The following is a 21,339-nucleotide window of genomic DNA, read 5'->3' as shown; positions in this document are numbered from 1 at the left end:
AAACCAACTAGCAGCTTTTCAATTTTTTGACAAAGTGAACATTTTAATGACATAAACGTTCAAAAAGTTCTATTCTTCATTGTTATTGATACTATTGTATGGTTGTTTGTTTATTAACATCAATATAACAAATACTGGTGAATTCATATTTAATTGACTTGCATACACACTATTGCTTGATTGGTTAACTCTATGGTTGTTAAGTTTTGTGTTGGTATCATTGCCATATTTTCAGTGCAAGCAGTTGGTGGAGGAGTACACACCAATGATCTTTGAGCTGCTTGTTAATGAACTGGTATGTATAGTCGGTGGAGGAGTACACACCAATGATCTTTGAGCTGCTTGTTAATGAACTGGTATGTATAGTTGGTGGAAGAGTACACACCAAAGATCTTTGAGCTGCTTGTTAATGAACTGGTATGTATAGTTGGTGGAGGAGTACACACCAATGATCTTTGAGCTGCTTGTTAATGAACTGGTATGTATAGTTGGTGGAGGAGTACACACCAATTATCTTTGAGCTGCTTGTTAATGAACTGGTATGTATAGTCGGTGGAGGAGTACACACCAATGATCTTTGACCTGCTTGTTAATGAACTGGTATGTATAGTTGGTGGAGGAGTACACACCAATGATCTTTGAGCTGCTTGTTAATGAACTGGTATGTATAGTTGGTGGAGGAGTACACACCAATGATCTTTGAGCTGCTTGTTAATGAACTGGTATGTATAGTTGGTGGAGGAGTACACACCAATGATCTTTGAGCTGTTTGTTAATGAACTGATACGTATAGTTGGTGGAGGAGTACACACCAATGATCTTTGAGCTGCTTGTTAATGAACTGGTATGTATAGTTGGTGGAGGAGTACACACCAATGATCTTTGAGCTGCTTGTTAATGAACTGGTATGTATAGTCGGTGGAGGAGTACACACCAATGATCTTTGAACTGCTTGTTAATGAACTGGTATGTATAGTTGGTGGAGGACTACACACCCATGATCTTTGAACTGCTTGTTAATGAACTGGTATGTATAGTTGGTGGAGGAGTACACACCAATGATCTTTGAGCTGCTTGTTAATAAACTGGTATGTATAGTTGGTGGAGGAGTACACACCAATGATCTTTGAACTGCTTGTTAATGAACTGGTATGTATAGTTGATGGAGGAGTACACACCCATGATCTTTGAGCTACTTGTTAATGAACTGGTATGTATAGTTGGTGGAGGAGTACACACCAATGATCTTTGAGCTGCTTGTTAATGAACTGGTATGTATAGTTGGTGGAGGAGTACACACCAATGATCTTTGAGCTGCTTGTTAATGAACTGGTATGTATAGTCGGTGGAGGAGTACACACCAATGATCTTTGAACTGCTTGTTAATGAACTGGTATGTATAGTTGGTGGAGGAGTACACACCAATGATCTTTGAACTGCTTGTTAATGAACTGGTATGTATAGTTGGTGGAGGAGTACACACCAATGATCTTTGAGCTGCTTGTTAATGAACTGATATGTATTGTTGGTGGAGGAGTACACACCAATGATCTTTGAGCTGCTTGTTAATGAACTGGTATGTATAGTTGGTGGAGGAGTACACACCAATGATCTTTGAGCTGCTTGTTAATGAACTGGTATGTATTCGAGCTGTGCTCTTGGAAGAAGAGGCTTATGGGGTGTTGCGGCAGTTTTGCTGATTTTTTTCCATCTAATAGATTTTGTCCAAAATTTATATTTAAGATATATATACAAATACTATATGAAAAATGAAATGAAAACAAAGGGTCACCGGCCTTATTTTTATTTTATTCACCATTATATACCATGCACTTTTTCAATAAAACTGAAAAATCTCTGATTGCGTAAAAATAATTAATAACCTATGAAATTTGCAACATGTAGATATTATCTAAGCTAAGATACATCATATACCATTTAATTAAACCACCCACTACCAATAAAATGGAGTACACAAGTTAAATTTTTAGAAATTTATTTTTTATAATTTTTATGTCACCAAAAAAAACGTCATTTTTTTACTATTGTAACCATATAAATGGAATTAATTTTTTTCTGTCTAATAGAATTGACATGACGCCTGGACGATGATCGCTCCGCTCACTTAATTACGTGGCTCAGCGGGTAGCAAACCTAGACAAGCTAATACCAAAATGGCTTCTTTGTTGGGTCTGTCCCATGCTTTTCAGTTAAAGTTCAAGGTCAAAATTCAAGGTCAAAGGTCATAAATTATCGTTTCTGTGTTAACAACCAAATGAATGAGGGGAATATGTCACATCTTTTGAAAAACCTTGTTACTTCATATCTTGACAATCATGTTAACATCTGTCATAACAAACTTATCTTTTGAGATATGGGATTTATTACTAAGGTCGATTTAATACATCTATTAGGATGAAACAAGTTGGATTTACATGATTTTCTATACCAGCTGATGTCGAACTTACTTAAACTATGGCAATTTTTACATACCATGCATTTTAAGATGCCTATCAAGACGTAACTTCTGCTCTGTTCCAATAGGACCCCACGACCCTGTGTGAGGCTGTTGGCCTGTGTGTGGTTTCCAGCAGACTTCCTGTGGTGGCAGCTGCTGTGATGGTACCAGCCCGCATGGTGGAACCGGCCAGTATGGTGGGAGCCGGCTTTGTGAAGGACTCGACTGAGTGCACGGTGTGCAAGTACCTGGTGCAGGAGGTGGACAATGTCCTCAAGCAGAACCAGACTATCGTATGTGAATGATGTTCATTATATAAACCATTTGAGTTTCGCTCTGAGAAAAACGGGCTTAATGCATGTGCAAAAAGTGACGACCCAGATTAGCCTGTGCAGTTTGCACTGGCTTATCTGGGACAACACTTTACGCCTAGACCAAATTTTCAATAAAAAGAGACTTTGTTCAAATTAAAATTCCATTGCTGCACAGGCATGCTAATCTGCGGCAACACTTTATGCACATGCATAAAAGCCATGTTTTCCCAGAGTACAGCTCATCTCTTTAATGCTGTAGCATTTGGGATATACAACAGACTACTGAGGTTCTGCTCGCAATGTTGTGACTGACAAATCAGCTCCAAAACATTGAAACATTGACTTGTGCACCATTTTTATGGTAAACCATTCATTTGAGTATACAAGTTACAAATAAGTGTTAACACAAATGAGCTAAAAATTATACACCCGCCACATCAAAGTTGGAAAAAGGTATTCTGGTTGCAGTTTGTCAGTCCATTTTTATGTCCACCACTATAGTAGTTGGGGACATATTGTTTTTGCCCTGAGTGGTGAAAGGTCAAGGTCATTCTTCAAGGTCAGAGGTCAAATATATGTGGCCAAAATCGCTCATTTTATGAGTTCTTTTGCAATATTGAAGATAGCAACTTAATATTTGGCATGCATGTGTATCTCATGGAGCTGCATATTTTGAGTGGTGAAAGGTCAAGGTCATCCTTCAAGGTCAGAGGTCAAATATATGTGGCCCAAATCACTTATTTTATTAATACTTTTGCAATATTGAAGATAGCAACTTGATATTTGGCATGCATGTGTATCTCATGGAGCTGCACATTTTGAGTGGTGAAAGGTCAAGGTCATCCTTCAAGGTCAAATATATGGGTCAAAATTGCTCATGTAATGTCACTTCTGCAATATTGAAGCTAGCAATTTTATATTTGAAATGCATGTGTATCTCATGGAGCTGCACATTTTGAGTGGTGAAAGGTCAAGGTCATCCTTCAAGGTCAAACGTCATATAGGGGGACATTGTGTTTCACAAACACATCTTGTGTGTAAGTCAGATTGCTTTTCTGGAGCATATTTAGACAATTATCAGAGGTATAGGTAGTCCAAATAGAGTGAGTGTGCAGTGCACAAGAATCGTTGCTGTTGCTCCCCTATAGTAAAATAGTAATTTCCCTTTGGTAAATTTAGTAATAAAATTTTGTATAGAGTATATCTTGAATTCTAATTCTTGCTATCCTAATTTTGGAGTTATTGCCTTTTGGTTATATAAGTCTTAACACTTTTGTCCAGAGGGCATCTCACAATCTAAAAAAAGAAGTATCAAGTTAAAACTTACTATGTAGCTATATCACATTATGGGAATATGCGATTTACAAGAAGTATAATTATTGCTTCTATATTTTAAGTTATTTTCTTGTATTTATTTATTGTTGTTTTTTTTTAATCATTGAAACTTTAAGAAGTATGATCTTGAAAATAAATTGGTAGGTAGATCTTATTGATGGGATGTGCCGTGCTGAAGATCCATAACTCTTTCTTCCATATATTTAGAGTTGTTGTCATTTGTTAATTCATAACATTAAAATTTTTAATTGAGCATACATGTATCTTGCAAACTATACCACATATCAACTTGACAATTCATAGGTTTATAGATCTCAATAGTGGGAAGTACTGTTCATAAAAGCCATAATTGTCCCCTACTGGTTTCACCGGAGGGGACTTACGGTTTTCGCTCTGTGTCCGTCGGTCCGTTAGTCTGTCACACTTTTCTGGATCCTGCGATAACTTTGAAAGTTCTTCATATTTTTTCATGAAACTTGAAACATGGACAGATGGCAATATGGAGATTATGCACGTCATTTTATTTTTTTCCTACGTCAAGAATTCTGGTTTCTATGGCAACAAATAGACTAGAAATACTGCTGAAAATGGTGAATCCTGCACACTTTTCTGGATCCTGCGATAACTTTAAAAGTTCTACATATTTTTTCATGAAACTTGAAACATGAATAGATGGCAATATGGACATTATGCACGTCAATTCATTTTCTTCCTATGTCAAAAATTCTGGTTGCTATGGCAACAAATAATAAAATAAAAAATTCTGACAATGGTGTAGCCGGTATCATTATTTCAAAGGAATTGGCCTTGAAAATGTTCATGCTAAAACAATGTCCAGGGCAAATCTTGACTTCCATATGAGGTATCAAGGCGAAACTGAATGGTATGAAGCTTGAATTGTTGAAAAACCAGTTCGTTAAACGTTAAACTGAACTCCATTTCCCATCCAACAAAGCAACAAGCAGGTGGTATTTCAGGCACAACAGTGATAATTCTATTTTGTCAGTGAAATTCAATAATTTATACTGAAATCACATGCTTTTGACTGTTTTCCTCAATATCTTGTAAGATAATTAAGTTTGATAAAAAAAATTACTCCTATGGCATGTAAGCAAATGACATGAAATTGCATGTTTCCAGCAAACCATTGAAGACTTGTTGGACAAGATTTGCGATCGCCTGCCCACCCCGGACCTGAAAACCCAATGTGAAGCGTTTGTTGAGGAGTACGGTCCCCTGGTGCTCTCCCTACTGGCCCAGGAGTTGGACCCACAGGCTGTCTGCCAGACTATCGGCCTCTGCAAGAAGACAAACGCTCAAGGTATTGTAGATAAAACATCTTTTCTTAACCTTCATTGCCACAGACACCTACAAGGACACTAGGATGTTTATGGGGTAGAAGTAGTACTTGGTGTCTTAGAGATCCTATGAAAGTTATACAATATACAATAACCCATTGCAACCTCAGGTACTAATTGGTATTGATGGGTATGGACAGTTACTGATTGTATTGATTGATATTGATAGTTACTGATTGGTAGGAAATTGTCAATCAAGATTGTAGTTAACAAGGCTTTGTATATATCAGCCCATGTATAGATATAACAACAACAAATAGGCTTCAAGATTCACACGCAAAATTCTCACCTCAAATAATGCTTCAGTAAATCTTATAGAGTTTTGTTTTTGGAGTTACATGCATTCAATTCAATATTCAAGAACTTATAATTTCAACACTTTCTTCTTTATCTGAGAATCAGTTTGGTAATATATGCCAAGTGATGGGTTTATATAGAAGTTGAACATTGAAGCAAATGCTTTCATTAACCAATTGGTTTTCTTTAGGGATGGGAGCTAATATTCAAATATTGCAATATTTAAAAACTGGACTTAATCTGGAATACCTATTCAAATCTTGAATTTTTATAGAAAATAAATATAGTCTGCAAAAACAAAACAACAGAGGATGTTTTGATAATTGCCCTACAGCTGCATATTGGTTTCATTGGATAGATCATTGTCTATCACTTTGCTTTCTGGTAGATGGATTATGGCAAAATGGAGTTACAATGACGCTATAATTAACTAACCAGTGTTTAACCTTTTTATGCCCCCAACGGGAGGCATATAGTTTTTGCACTGTCTGTCGGTCAGTCTGTCTGTCGGTCCGTCACACTTTTTCGTGTCCACTCTCTACTTCAAGTAGTTTTCATCAGAACTTGGTCAGAAGTTGTATCTAGATGATGTCTAGGCCAAGTTCGAACATGGGTCATACCGGGTCAAAAACAAGGTCACGGGGTCACTTAGTGCGTTTTAAACATTCAGCATGGTGTCCGCTCTCTAATTCAAGTAGTTTTCATCCGATCTTCATCAAACTTAGTCAGAAGTTGTATCTAGATGATCTCTAGGCCATGTTCAATTATAGGCCGTATCAGGCCAAAAACTAGGTCACGGGGTCACTTAGTGCGTTTTCAACATTCAGCATGGTGTCCGCTCTCTAATTCAAGTAGTTTTCATCCGATCTTCACCAAACTTGGTCAGAAGTTGTATCTAGATGTTTTCTAGGCCAAGTTCTAACATGGGCCATGCCGGGCCAAAAACTAGGTCACGGGGTCACTTACACAGTTATGCTTTTATGTAGTGACAACGTTGGATTTGGGGGCATCCGTGTCGTGTGGACACATTTCTTGTTGAATCTTAAAACAACACTGGTAAGCAGAGTGTCAGCATTGCAAAGCAAAGATACATGTACAGAACAGTTTAATGTACAAAAGTAAATGTTGTGGTTTATTGATCAGCTAGAATGCCTGTCCCACCCATTGAAAATCTCATTTTGTTTAATGGCTTGCTTTTATCAGTATAGAATTAACATGTGGTTGTTAAAGTAGGGTATAACTAAACAATGACGTTTACATATTTTTGGTGTAAAGGCTCCTTTGTTGAAGAGCAAATTTTAGATACACATTTATTTTGTTGCTTAGCATTAGAGTACTAATGTACAAAAATAAAGTTATCAGTGAACAAGTTTTTTCTCCTCAGGCATTCCATGTTATCTATGCGAATGACTTGATGTTGTACATGTCTGCATGCAAATTGGCGCTATTTTATTGTATAGCAAACGGAAAAAGTAATACACTAAATACTGGTGCTATTTATTACTTGTGTTTTCCTCATGTGAACATTTTTATCTAGATACATGCATGGGTATGACAACATTTTAAGTTAAGTACATGGAACTAATAAATCATTTTAAAGCAATGCAATCGTGTGGAATGGTAAAGTGAAAGTTGAATCTCTGGGTGTATCAATGAATATTTTAAACAATCAAAAATGAATATTCGAATATGATTTCAGGATTCATTTGTGTTCCTTGTTGTTGTTTTTTTAATTCTTGGACCAACAACCTTCTACAAGTTTGTTTATTGGTTAATTCATAAGCACCTTTTGCTATTCTGCTTGTCCAAATAAAATTGTTGTATAATGTTGTTAAAAGTCTAATAAATAACAATTTCAAGTTTGGATGTGGTTGTTCAGTGATTGTTGAATATGGATTTAAAGGAAACTTGTCTTTTATTCAGTTTCAGTGCAGTTGACCAAATGTGATGCATGTGTAGCGGGGGTAACTGTGCTAGAGAACCTTGTCGCAAATATTTCCCAGGTAACAGCCTTTTCTTTATTTCAAGTGAATAATTAATCACCCTAGTATTCTAAATTTTAGCCTCTTTAATGCATTTAAGAATGGCATGAATTACTAAGGAATTGATGGGTAGTGGTTATAAATATTATTCAAACTAAATTTTGAAAATGACAGCAACTGCTTATTTGGCAAAGAAACAGTAACATAATGTCAACAACATATTTTATTTTTAATAACAAGAGCAAACATATGGTGACAATACATGTGCACATATTTTACATACTATAATAAAAATACATACAACAGCAATGAACAAATCTCTATTTCATGTTTCTTCGCTGATGAAAAAAAAGATTGATTGGAGAAATCTATGGGCCCCCAATCAATTATAATTTTCTAAAATAATGGAGCGATTTGGAGCAAACCATCACCAAAGTGCGACTCCTGCTGTACCCTGTTGTCCAGCATTCACACAGCACCTTAGTGAAAACTCAAATAAATCTTTTAAATTAGGAGAATTCCTTTAATTGAAGGTTATTTATAAACCAGTACACGTCATTTATCATTTAAAAAAATCATTAAAGCAAATATTTCTTCATTGTTTCATGTTTTTCCCCTTTTATATAAAAAGATATTTTGATTGTTCCAAGAAAATGTGATCTTAAATGTTATCCTTTCAAATTAAGATTTATGTTAGGACTTTGTGACTACAAGCATAAATCATGAAAGTCTACTGACTGTCAGCATCACTGGCATTGTTGTTTGGCTTCCTGGCAGTTTCCATGTCCTCCATGGAAGACCCAGCAGACATGCTTCTTTTCCTTCCATTTCTCTCATTCCCATCTGTGCGGTATGAGTCAGTCTGGTCATTGCTGCTGCTCAGGTAGAGGTCCTGGGCATCTGGGACCGGGATCAGGGCCTTGATGGGCACCACTTTGTACAGGGTCAGGCGCAGCTCCTTGCGGAATCTCTCCCCAGTGATGCAGTACAGGGCAAAGTTGATGGCGGCATTCGTGACCAGGCCAAACTTAGCAACAGAGTAGGCCTCGTTGACCATTTTCATGTCTGCCTGTAAATATGAGGAAATGGAGATTTAAGTGTGGCTATTACTCACCTTAACAGTAAAAATCAACAGGATATCAACACGTAGTGCCAGAAATTTAAACCCTTCGATATACCTGGGAATAAATAGTTATACACTTCCCCACTTAGTTAAAAAAACAACTCATAATGACTTAATTTAAAATGTAGGATGTTGAAATGACGGAAATCTTCCTTGCGCTTCTTTGAAAAGTATTAACATAATACACTATCCCACAAAAACAACCGCAATATGACTTCAGTTTATATTTCAAGAAATCAGAATCACAGAAACCCTCCATGTGCTGATTAAGGAAGTATTACATTAGATAATCCTCCACATCATACTGACCATTCCTGGCTCCAGCATGAAGAAGCACTGAGTGATGCACTGCAGGATGACCAGGCCCAGGTAGGTGAAGGTCACGGTGAGGAGGGTACGCGTGATCTGCATCTCCTTGCGCTTGGCAGACTTCTGTGCATGCTGGCTCTTGGACTGCTGCGTCAGCCTGCGTGAAGAGGTGCATGGAATACATGAGCCTTGTTCCAGGAAAACTGGGCTTAATGCATGTGCGTTAAGTGTTAATCACAGAATCAGAGACAACCCTTTCAGCCTTTTATAAAATTTTCCATTTAAAGGAAGCATGTTCTTAATGTGAATTCAGTTATGGCAGAAAGTGTCTGGACTGATTGGGAATCATAGCATTTTTTCTTTGCATTACAAACCATGAAAGGCAATCAATTTACTTAAGCTTATTTAAGCTCTGCATTGAAATCACAAGGCGACTTTTGGCATATATGTTATTAAAAAAAAGGAAAACAGACTAGGTTACAATTTATTATGTCCTCTGTAGCATGTTTGTTACATAAGATGGACTAGAAAGCCTATGAGCAACCAATCATTTTCAAACACTGTACAAATACTGAAGATTCTTACTTGTTGTGCCCGTTAAGGCGGCAGATGATGGACAGGTTCATGAAGAGAATTGTGATCCATGGTATGAGTACCAGGAACATGCAATGCACCCAGAACTCATACAGCATCCCGCCATTGCCCCCGCCAAAGTCTGTAGCAACAAATGAGCTCTCATTGTCTGCGTATGCGTCGCCAGGGACGACGTAGTAGAACATGAAGTGTGGGATGTTGATGGTGAAGGTCAACACAGTGATCAGGGCTATCCCTGTTTTGGCTCTATTTTCGTTGCACATTTTCTGTTATAACATAAGGAGAAGTATTGTTTTAAAATAATCTAAATGGATGATTTGGGTACTAAGATAGCATTTTATACTCATTTTTACAACAATGTTTAAATCAAATTTTATAACACATTCTGAATATTCTTGTTTAAAGGAAATCTCACCAATAAATAGGATGACACCTTATTTATAGCAGTTTATACTCTTTTTGTTGGAAAGAGTTCATATTTAAAAGAAAATTTCACAACACAGTCTGAATAAATAAATAAAAATTAAGAAAAACATAACAAAAGAAAAAACATTGAGTGGCTCTGTTCTTTACCTTTGAGTGGTTTATCCAGCACACCTGGATGTACCTGTCCAGGGTGACTGCAACCAGCGTCCAGATGCCATTCACTATGAAGAAGGCAAATAGAGGGAACCCCACATACGAATAGAACACCCCAAACGCATAGGACTTCTTCACTACTGGAACAAGGGCTACAAGACACTCTGTGAGAAAGAAGAAGAGTACCGCCCCAATGTCGTTGACAGCCTGCGCAACCAGATACGTCCCCGTGGATGACCTCATGGACTTCTTGCGCCATATGATGAAGGAGAGGATGTTGCCAGTGAGCCCAAACAGGGCAATGAAGGGGCCCACGTAGGTGTTGGTGAACTGATGCATCTTCTTGGCTGTCGCCATCATCTCTTCACTGAAGATGTGGTCTGTGGCTGCCCTGGAAACATCTGGGTGGCCGTGGTGGCTGTGGTTACTCATCGTGCTACTGTTCATTTTGTCTACAGTTCTGGAATGAATAAGACTCAGCTATAGATTTAGAGCACTGTAATTTAAAATATCCATTTTAAAGTTTGTGTTGAATATTTAACTGATTCTTTATAAAATAAAGTTATTTCCATATACTTCATAAAACCGTATTTCAAATAAATTCATTTCAACATCATAAAGCCATTTTTTAACTAAATTAACTTTCAATTTACATGATTTAATCATTTTCGAATAAATTCATTTCCATGTTCATTAGCCATTTTCAAAATTTACTCAATATGGCACATGATTGAAATAAAATATATCAAACCAACCTGAAAACTTCAAAAATAAAAAAGATGAACAACTTGTTAAAAAAAATTGTTCTGCCTTATTTTGTAAATATGCCAATAATCCGTTGCCCAGTAATGCCACAGATCTGTCCACCCAACCAAGCCTTGTGCTGCTTATATAGGGCCAGCTTATGTAATGGCCAAACCATTAACAAGTGTACTTTGAAATTATCTCCTTATTTAGAGAACATGATGCATGGCCATACAAACACGTGCTGAAAAACAAAGTGGATAACCATGGTGATAATGACTCCCTGACTATGGCATTAATGCTCTCCACAGCATGTTAGGATATCTTGGTACAATACATGTATATTCTACTAATCTCGAATTATTTTTGGAAAGAGAATTCACAGTGTTAAATGCAGGTATTATTATTGATGAAGGTGATATTTAAAATGTTGTTTTTATTATATTTCTTCATGTTTGTATCACTAAGTGTTCACATAATTGTCTCATAAAATCTCTATATATGTTGCATTATTGTCAGGCTTATGGTTGAAAGCTTTTAGTAAAATGCCAGTTTTATTAGAAAGTCTTGGTTGTTTTTGCTAATTGTAAAAGCTCTCATTATGTTCCCCTACTTCAGCTGGATAGAAACATATTGGTAACCAGAGTTAAATAGAAAAGAGATATACAATTTAATAGATGCAATAAAGATAAGTTTCGTGTTTTATTTTATATATGTCTGTTGTACAGACATGAAAAGTCTGTAACATTATTTTAAAAACACGCTGTTGTTCAGTTAGGCAGTGTTCATTATGAAAAATTGATGGACTCTTTAATATTACAGAACTAATTTTCTCAGAATGTATAAATAAAATATCCAATTCAAAGGGTCCTTTTGTTTCATGATAAAATCCTACAATTCCCAGAATATATCATTTAACTTGCCAATACAAAAGGTCCTTTTGTTTCAGGAACAAATCCTATCATTTCTGAACATGGTCTGCGACTATGTGCCCGAAAATTACACAGCAACTTGCAAGAAGTACCTGCAGGAGTACGGGCCCCTGATTGTGAGCGCCCTCAAGTCCAGACAAGACCCCAAGACCCTGTGTGCCCTGGCCCAGTTCTGCACAGCCAAGCTGCCCAACAAGCAGTATATGACTGTCCCCATACCACAGGAGCCAGGTATGCTTGTTCATTGTAGACTCTTTCTGGGAAAACGGGTCTTCATGCATATGAGTAAAGTGTCTTCCCAGATAAAACTGTGCAGATAAGCCTGTTGGCAAGATACAGGGTAGTTTCTGCTGAAGTAAATGTTATAGGAACAGTTGACTGAATGAAAATGTAAATGTGTATCAACAAACTTTTTTTTTAAGAATAGTTTCAAATAAATGAAACAAGAAGAAATGAAATATTCAAAAACCTCCAAATCAATTGGAAAATCAGAGAAATGAATCAAGGGAGCTTGGTATTTTGCAAGCAATTTTAAATTCCTAAATGTAAATGTTATTTGTGATTGACTGGACGTTTATATAAGCGACTGTTTTAATTTGGAGAAACACAGTTCCGTATAGATTTGTCCATCTTTTGCTTATTGAAAAGATTCTCATAAGTATTTCAGGCTCCTTCAAGATATTTGTACTTGGTGGTAATAAACGTTATCATTACATCATTATTATTTACGAGGCCAAACAACTTTTTCTTACAGAAGCTAAGGTCAAAGTTATATATTTGTTTTGCTTGTTTTGTTTGTTTCTTCTAATTATAAAGTTAAGATCACTTCATTTTTATTTGAACAGAAAGGAACAATTCGTTGTTGTTGTGATGTTGTTGTTATATTTACCGACCATAATACTGATGCAAAGTAATACATGCCCTGCTTTTGGAGACCATGTCTGAAGGTTTTCATCCTTATTCAAATTGATCAAATAATTTCGAATAATATGCAACATAATTTGAAGAGTAATGTCAAACTACTTTAATTTGACCCTCTCTCTTGCCGCCCCAAATTGCAAGGTATATGTTTGCTGTCATGAAGTTAAGTGATGTTACAGCCCTTTCAAAAACTTGCCAGTCTTCTGCAAGAAACAAGACACTTATTTATCTGTTAAAACTATTTAAAGTAACATACCCCATTAATAAATACATAAAAAATGAAAGCACAGGTATTAATCATTCACGACTGCAGCAATTTCATGGTCCAATAATGTATCAATTATTCCTGCAGATGATTGCTAATCAATTTATATCCACATAAAACAGTTATGGAAAAACAGTGTTTAAAAAGGAGTACAGCTGAAATTGTTACATTAGTGTCACCTATTTTCCAATATAGTGAAATAGCAACATGGGAACAGTTTTGGCTGATTTGTAAAGAGGTTGGTTTAATTTGGTTATTATTAATGTCTATGTAACATTTAGACACTGTCAATCGATGACTTGGTACAAAATCAAACTTATAATAATGGGATACAACAACAACCACTATATGTAAAGCCATGATGTTGCTTTTGGAATAAAATAATAAATGTATGGCTTTTGTAAAATATCAATTTGAGGTATAGGTCAATACAGGCTTCTTCAATAGGCCAGTGAGACAATATTAAATACATACATTATGTGGTACTGATACAAAATAATAAAATAAAAGCTTTGACATGATGAACATAAAAATATCAGTATATATATAAAACAATACTGTTTTTCTTATAACATGCTTAATTTATTATGTTCCCCCCCCCCCAAAAAAAAAATTGGGGGGAGCATATAGTCGCCGCTTTGTCTGTCCGTCCGTGTGTCCGTCCGTCCGTCTATGCACAATTCTTGTCCGGGCTATTTCTCAGCAACCAATGATCAGAATTAAATGAAACTTTATGGGAAGCTTCAGTACCAACAGGAGATGTGCATATTATCAGCCGGTTATGGTTGGATGATTTTTCACAGAGTTACGGCCCTTTGAAATTTTCTATAAACTGTACATATAGTGCAATTTTTGTCCGGGCTATTTCTCTCCAACTACTAACTGGAATTCAATGAAGCTTTAAGGGAAGCTTAACTACCTTGAGGAGATAGGCATGTTATTTGTTGATTCTGGTTAGATGATTTGTTGTCCCGTACCAGTTTCACCGGAGGGGACTTATGGTTTTCGCTCTGTGAGTCTGTCTGTCACACTTTTCTGGATCCTGCGATAACTTAAAAAGTTCTTCATATTTTTTTCATGATCCTTGAAACATGGATAGATGGCAATATGGACATTATGCACGTCATTTCATGTTGTTCCTACGTCAAAAATTATGGTTGCTGTGGCAACAATAGACTAGAAATACTGCTGAAAATGGTAGTTTTCTGGATCCTGCAATAATTTTAAAAGTTCTTCATATTTTTTCATGAAACTTCAAACATGGATAGATGGCAATATGGACATTATGCACGTCATTTCATTTTGTTCCTACGTCAAAAATTCTGGTTGCTATGGAAACATATATAAAAAAATAAAAATAAAAATCTGACGATGGTGTAATTTCTGACAATGGTTGAGCCGATAGGGGACATATATTGCTTGGCAATAGTCTTGTTTAGAGAGTTATGGCCCTTTGAAATTTTTAAGTTGCTAAACCATCCATCGTTTTATTTTGTCCAAAGTTATGACCCTCAAGACGTTTCCTTTTATCTGAATATATAGTGCAATATTGTGGCAAAAAAAAACTTTGGGGAGCATCACCCGTCTGTGACGGTTTCTTGTTGTATTTGTTGCTTGTACTTGGCAAGTAGCAGGAGTGGTTGTTTTGTTGTTTTTATGCTGATCTTTTACCCCAGTCAGTAAGCACAAATTGATTATTGATGTTACTAAATGGTAAAGGTGTGACACGTTCCAGATTCTTTCAGTACATTGCCTGATTCACTTGGTAATTGAGAGGAAATCTAGTGCTAAAGAGAAAATCTAGTGTAAATTCCCACTGTTAAAGACTTGCTAATAGTCGAGGATTGAGAGCTAACTACCATTTAGTGGTGCACCATGGTCATGTGTATGAACCACTTTGCATTGTTTTCTACAATGTGACAATGCCTTTTTTCTTTATTCAGTTATTCTTGTAAGCAAACAATTAATATTATCATATAACTATATATCATACTGTCAAACCTATATTATTTGTCGGCCACTTATTATCATGGATCTCCCCTCGCGATTAGAAAATAAATGACTAGCCAGTATTTGACAATAAACAACGCTGTTAAGTAACCAAAATTATTATACCCCAACTTTTTTCACAGAAATACTATTACACATAATGTGCATCAGGAGTTAAACAAAACAACAGTGCCAATTATCAAAATGTACCCCCTTTTTGTTACCACAAAGGTTCTGATTTATTGCTTTATTGCCTTGTTTGTTGACACTTTATTTACTACCGTCGATGGTGCGTGTGTTGTTTTACAAGTCGCCAGCGCAAATTGGCAATCTGCCTTGCGCAAAATCGTACGAATTGTATTATGAAATAGAGAAAACATTATTCCAAGAAAAAACATACTTAAATTATTTTTTGCAGGTTAACCTTTTCCCGAAAATGTAACCGGTTAACTGGTCATTTCGGTGGGTAAACCGGTTAAGCTCTTGCATCACTACAAAAAAGACATTAATTTACAGCTGAATAGCATGTTTCATGGACATTAAATGTGCATTAAGTGCTTGATAATAGACAGCGGTTTAGACTTTCATCTATGGGATTATCATTTACATCAAACTGTGTCCACAAGCAAACACAACAGTTGGGGCCTAAGTGAATTTAAGGCACTTTTCTAGTGTACCTGAGATTCATAGGCGGCATGGATTCTTACAGCAAACTCATATTGTACTTATTCTTATTATTCAAACATTCTAAAATTGGAATAGTGCTTTCCATCACTAGTTATATATCAGAAGTCTATCAAAATTAGCAAGTTTATTTTTATTTGGAAATAATTACATCATGACATAAAAAAAAAGTGGAAATTTTGTAAAATTTTCTCTATTATTTTGCACTGTTTGAAACAGTACATTACCAGTTTTAAATCTATTCTATTTCCCTATAAACCATTGGAAAGTAAAAAATAGAGAATCCTAACTATCTTACACCAGAAACGCTAAATATAGCATTCATTTATTTGTACATTGGCAAAAAAGCAAATTATATAAATATTATGTCCATTAACGAAAAGACAACACTGGTTTATAATTATATACAGGGATATGTAATACAGTACTGATTGTATATCCCGGCATATTGTTGCTCAGTTCCAGCAGTTGCCAGGGGGACCAGTGGCTCTGTGGAGTGTGATGTTTGTGGAACCGTCCTGTACTTCCTGGAGTTCATGATGAAGGCCAAGGCCACTCAGGTAATGGCATTAGCCATTTTAAGCTCACCTTATCATAACACTCACATTATGAAAGCCCTCAGTAACTTAAATATATTTGTCTAAGCTAAATTGTAAATATGGGTTAAGAAAATTAATCTGCATTAAAATTGTATATAAGATTTGCAAGTTGCAGCATAACAAATAGGTTTTAAAAAGTGTGTAAAACGAGGTACAATAAAGTCTCAAACAATCCTCACTTTACCTCATAACAACTGCAAAGGGATGTTTGTAAAATGTGTCCCACAATGTCCCATAATGTGTTTATAGGAAGAAATCAAGCATTCCCTGGACAAGCTGTGTACGCACCTCCACGGGAGCATGCCTGGGTACTGTAAGACATTTGTGGACACCTACCTGCCAAAGGCCATAGACCTGCTTATTCAGGCCATGGATGTGGAGCTCATCTGTGCTGAGCTGGGGCTATGTAGGGAAGAAACTAGGAATCAAAAAACTGCATCCAAGCTCAGTGCTGTGTTGTCTCCCTTGAATACTCTTCCTGTCTCTCTGAATGAGGAACATACAGTTCAGCTTGCAAAAGGTTAGCTTTCAAATTTACAATACAACAATCTCTGGGAGATATGTTAGGTTTGAGTCGGTTAAACACCATAGTCTACATATGCTTGTTTTCATCTCTCTTTATTCATCCAATAGTTCAAGCTATTCTACTGACCTATTTATTAGCGTCTGCTTAATTCTCTGGTTAAGATCAATGTGCAAAATCTCCATAACGCTCTTTGTACTGCAGGTATCAGTATTCACTTGAAACTTCACACTTGAAACTCGCAGAAGAAAGTTTTAGTCTCGTATTACTGAATTGTTTTGAGTATCCTTGGTAATTGAGCCGGGGTCTGGTAAAACTGGGCTTTGATGCATGTGTGTTTTGTGTTGTCCAAGATAAGCCTGTGCAGCCCCCATAGGTTAATTAGGGACATTTTCCACTTACACTGGACTTTCGTTGAGAAGAAAAAAAACAATAAAATTGGAAAGTGTTGTCCCTGATTACCCTGTGCGGACTTTGCACATGTATTAAGCTCAGTTTTCCCAGAGCGCAGCTTAATTGTAGATATCTTATTTCCCAGGTTCAGCATCTCCATCCATTGAGTGTGAGGTGTGTGGAACCGTTCTCTACTATGTCAAGATTCTTCTACAGAACAATGCTACAGTGGTAGGCACATTTTCTTTTATATTTGGTTAAAAATACAACAACAATGGTCAAACAAAATGACTGGAACCTGCATGTGTATCAAAAGTTTTTCTTTTAATAATCTTCTTTTGGTGTTTTACTGAAGGGAACTGAAGGTTTCTAACTGTCCATGGTTCTGTCTGTGGGTCAGTGTAATTGAAGAAAAACTGGATCCTGCACTTTCTTAATTAAGAAACTTGGATGAAACTTGAGGATTTTAGGATTGTGCATAGCCTTTTGGTTTTTCACCAGATGTCAAAAGTCAGGATTAAAACTACAACAATTTTTATGCCCCCCTTCGCAGAAGAGGGGGTATATTGTTTTGCTCATGTCGGTCCGTCGGTCGGTCTGTCCGTCCCTCTGTCCGTCCACCAAATGGTTTCCAGATGATAACTCAAGAGCGCTTAGGCCTAGGATCATGAAACTTCATAGGTACATTAATCATGACTGGCAGATGACCCCTATTGATTTTCAGGTCACTAGGTCAAAGGTCAAGGTCACAGTGACTCGAAATAGTAAAATGGTTTCCGGATGATAACTCAAGAACGCTTAGGACTAGGATCATGAAACTTCATAGGTAGATTGAACATGACTGGCAGATGACCCCTATTGATTTTCAGGTCACTAGGTCAAAGATCAAGGTCAAGGTGACTCGAAATAGTAAAATGGTTTCCGAATGATTACTCAAGAATGCTTATGCCTAGGATCATGAAACTTAATGGGTACATTGATAATGACTGACAGATGACCCCTATTGATTTTCAGGTTACTAGGTCAAAGGTCAAGGTCACCGTGACTCGAAATAGTAAAATGGTTTCAGGATGATAACTCAAGAATGCTTATGCCTAGGATCATGAAACTTAATGGGTACATTTATCATGACCGACAGATGACCCCTATTGATTTTCAGGTTACTAGGTCAAAGGTCAAGGTCACCGTGACTCGAAATAGTAAAATGGTTTCAGGATGATAACTCAAGAATGCTTATGCCTAGGATCATGAAACTTCATAGGTACATTGATCATGACAGGCAGATGACCCCTATTAATTTTCAGGTCACTAGGTCAAATGTCAAGGTCACAGTGACTCAAAACAGTAAAATGGTTTTAGGATGATAACTCAAGAATAATTAGGCCTAGGATTATGAAACTTCATAGGTACATCGATCATCACTGGCAGATGACCCCTATTTATTTTCAGGTCACTAGGTCAAAGGTCAAGGTCACAGTGACAAAAACCGTATTCACACAATGGCTGCCACTACAACTGACAGCCCATATTGGGGGCATGCATGTTTTACAAACAGCCCTTGTTAATATTGTTATTGATAAACAAATTCTTAGCAAATGATAATGAGACTTTGTATTATTAAGGTTTGTCATTTAGTATGCCTGTCATCCAGTTTGTCTGTTAATCCAGCGTTCTGTTAGTCTGTCTATAAACACTGAGAAACTCAAAGAAAATACATAGAATAAAACAAAAACTGGGTAAACATGTTACAAGTGATGACAACAATTTTGGGTCTTGAATGGAATGTTGTAATCAGGTCTTGATTGCCTTGCTCACAGGATGAAATCAAGCAGGCCCTGGATAAACTGTGTACAGACCTCCCCAGCAGTATGTCTGGTATCTGCCAAACATTTGTGGACACCTACCTACAGCAAGCCATAGACCTTCTTGTGAAGGAAATTGACATCAATACCATCTGTGCTGAGCTAGGGCTGTGTAACGGAGTATCCAGTGCTGTGAAGCCTGCTTCCCTGCTCAGTGTGGTGTTGTCTCCCTTGAATACTCTTCCAATCTCACTAAAGAAGGAAAATACAGTTCAGCTTTCAAAAGGTTTTATTTGAAGTTATTTAGCCCCAATTCATATATTGTAAATCTTCGAATTAGTGTTTTAGCTGCACTTGTAAACAAAACATTCAGCTTTTGCTGTGGCTAATCCATTGTATGTGAATCCTTGGATTGTCAATGGTTCTCTGTTAAATTCTTATATTTGAATGATAAATCTGGGCCTCGTTCTGTGAAAACAGGTTTAATGCATGTGTGTGTTAAGCGTGGTCCCAGATTAGCCTGTGCAGGGACAAAACTTTCAGCCTTTATAATACTTTTTGTTTATAGGAAGTCCCTTTTTTAGCAAAAATCCAGTGAAGGCAGAACAGTCCCTTATTAGTGTGCACAGGCTTATCTGAGACGACACTTTACGCACATGACTTCAAACCCCCTTTTTACAGAGCGAGGCTGATGTTATCTGAGACTGCTTGCTGGACATTAATGGACAAAAATGTGACTTCTCTTGTTCTCCGCCAAATTTGTGATCATATTGTTATGGTCAGTCCATATGTGCCAGAGCTATAAATAGAAACATAACCGGGTAATTTGAACAACATCTGCTTAACACCTGTTTACACATTTTTATACACCCGTTTTTAAAAACGGGACGTATTATAGTTTCACCCTTGGCGGGCGGCAGGCGGGCAACGTCCACAGCAGTGTCCGCTCCATAATCCAAATAGTTTTCATCCGATCTTCACCAAACTTGGTCAGAAGTTGTGTCTAGACAATATTTAGGTCAAGTTCGAATATTGGTTACCGGTATGCTGGGTCAAAAACTAGGTCACCGGGTCACTTAGTGCATTTCAAGGATTAAGCATGGTGTCCGCTCATTAATTGAAGTAGTTTTCATCCGATCTTCACATGTGAAAAACATGGCCGCCAGTGGGCGGGGCAGTTTTCCTTATTTGGCTATAGAGAAACCTTGGCCAAATTTTTTGCCCAATTTTCATGAAATTTGGTCAGAACATTTGTTTCCTTGATATGAGAGTTGAGTTCGAAAATGGTTCTGGTCAGTTGAATAACATGGCTGCCGGGGGGGGGGGCAGTTTTCCTTATTTGGCTATTATAGAGAAACCTTGTAAAACACTCTAGAAGTCACAATTTTTTGCCCAATCATCATTAAAGTTGGTCAAAACATTGGTTTTATTGATATCTTGGAAGAGTTCGAAAATGGTCCAGATCGGTGAAAAAACATGGCCGCCAGTGGGTGGGGCATTTTTCTCTATATGTATATCGTGAAAACATGTGAACACTCTAGAAATCATATTTTTGGCCCAATTTTCATGAAATTTGGTCAGAACATTTGTTTCCTTGATATGAGAGGTGAGATTGAAAATGGTTCCGGTCAGTTGAATAACATGGCTGCCAGGGGGGGGGAGCAGTTTTCTTATATTTCTATAGTAAAAAAAGCTTGTGAACACTCTAGAAGTCACAATGTTTGCCCAATCATCATGAAACTTGGTGAAAAGATTGGTTTTATATATATCACATAATTAATGCCATAATTATTGCCCTTAGATTGTCCAAATTTTCATCATATTATACAAAATCCTTGTAAACACTCTAGAGGTCACAATTTTGTTTCATATTTTATGAATCTTGGTCATAATATTTATTTTGTAAGCAAAGTTTGATGTTTGGTAAGGGGGGGTCTACTCAAAATATAGGTCACCAGGTCAAATTTTACAAAAACAAAATCACTCCATATGCCAGAGTTTTGGTTCAATAATGATGAAACTTGTCCAGGATGTTTGTCTGGACAATATCTAGGTCAAGTTTGACGTTTGGTAAAGATTGAATGAACCGACTCCTCTCAGGTGAGCAAACTAGGGCCATCTTGGCCCTCTTGTTGTAA

General features: G+C 36.8%; 1 protein-coding gene across 5 annotated transcripts in view; it reads left to right on the top strand.

Annotated features, from left to right (window-relative positions):
- Positions 1-21,339, top strand: part of LOC127866386 (uncharacterized) — a 64,926-nt gene that overhangs the window by 24,971 nt on the left and 18,616 nt on the right. For 4 of the 5 annotated variants that reach the window (XM_052406872.1, XM_052406873.1, XM_052406874.1 and 1 more), the window contains 9 exons: positions 236-295; positions 2,545-2,751; positions 5,248-5,428; positions 7,686-7,765; positions 12,043-12,256; positions 16,344-16,444; positions 16,733-17,003; positions 17,545-17,630; positions 19,217-19,487. In XM_052406872.1, coding sequence (XP_052262832.1) covers positions 236-295; positions 2,545-2,751; positions 5,248-5,428; positions 7,686-7,765; positions 12,043-12,256; positions 16,344-16,444; positions 16,733-17,003; positions 17,545-17,630; positions 19,217-19,487 — 1,471 coding nt within the window. The remainder of the gene's footprint in view (positions 1-235; positions 296-2,544; positions 2,752-5,247; positions 5,429-7,685; positions 7,766-12,042; positions 12,257-16,343; positions 16,445-16,732; positions 17,004-17,544; positions 17,631-19,216; positions 19,488-21,339) is intronic. The other variant, XM_052406875.1, reaches the window with a different exon arrangement.

Source organism: Dreissena polymorpha, chromosome 2 (genome assembly GCF_020536995.1).
Source record: "Dreissena polymorpha isolate Duluth1 chromosome 2, UMN_Dpol_1.0, whole genome shotgun sequence".
NCBI classification, from domain to species: Eukaryota; Metazoa; Mollusca; class Bivalvia; order Myida; family Dreissenidae; genus Dreissena; species Dreissena polymorpha.
This window is presented reverse-complemented; position numbering and strand designations above follow the sequence as displayed.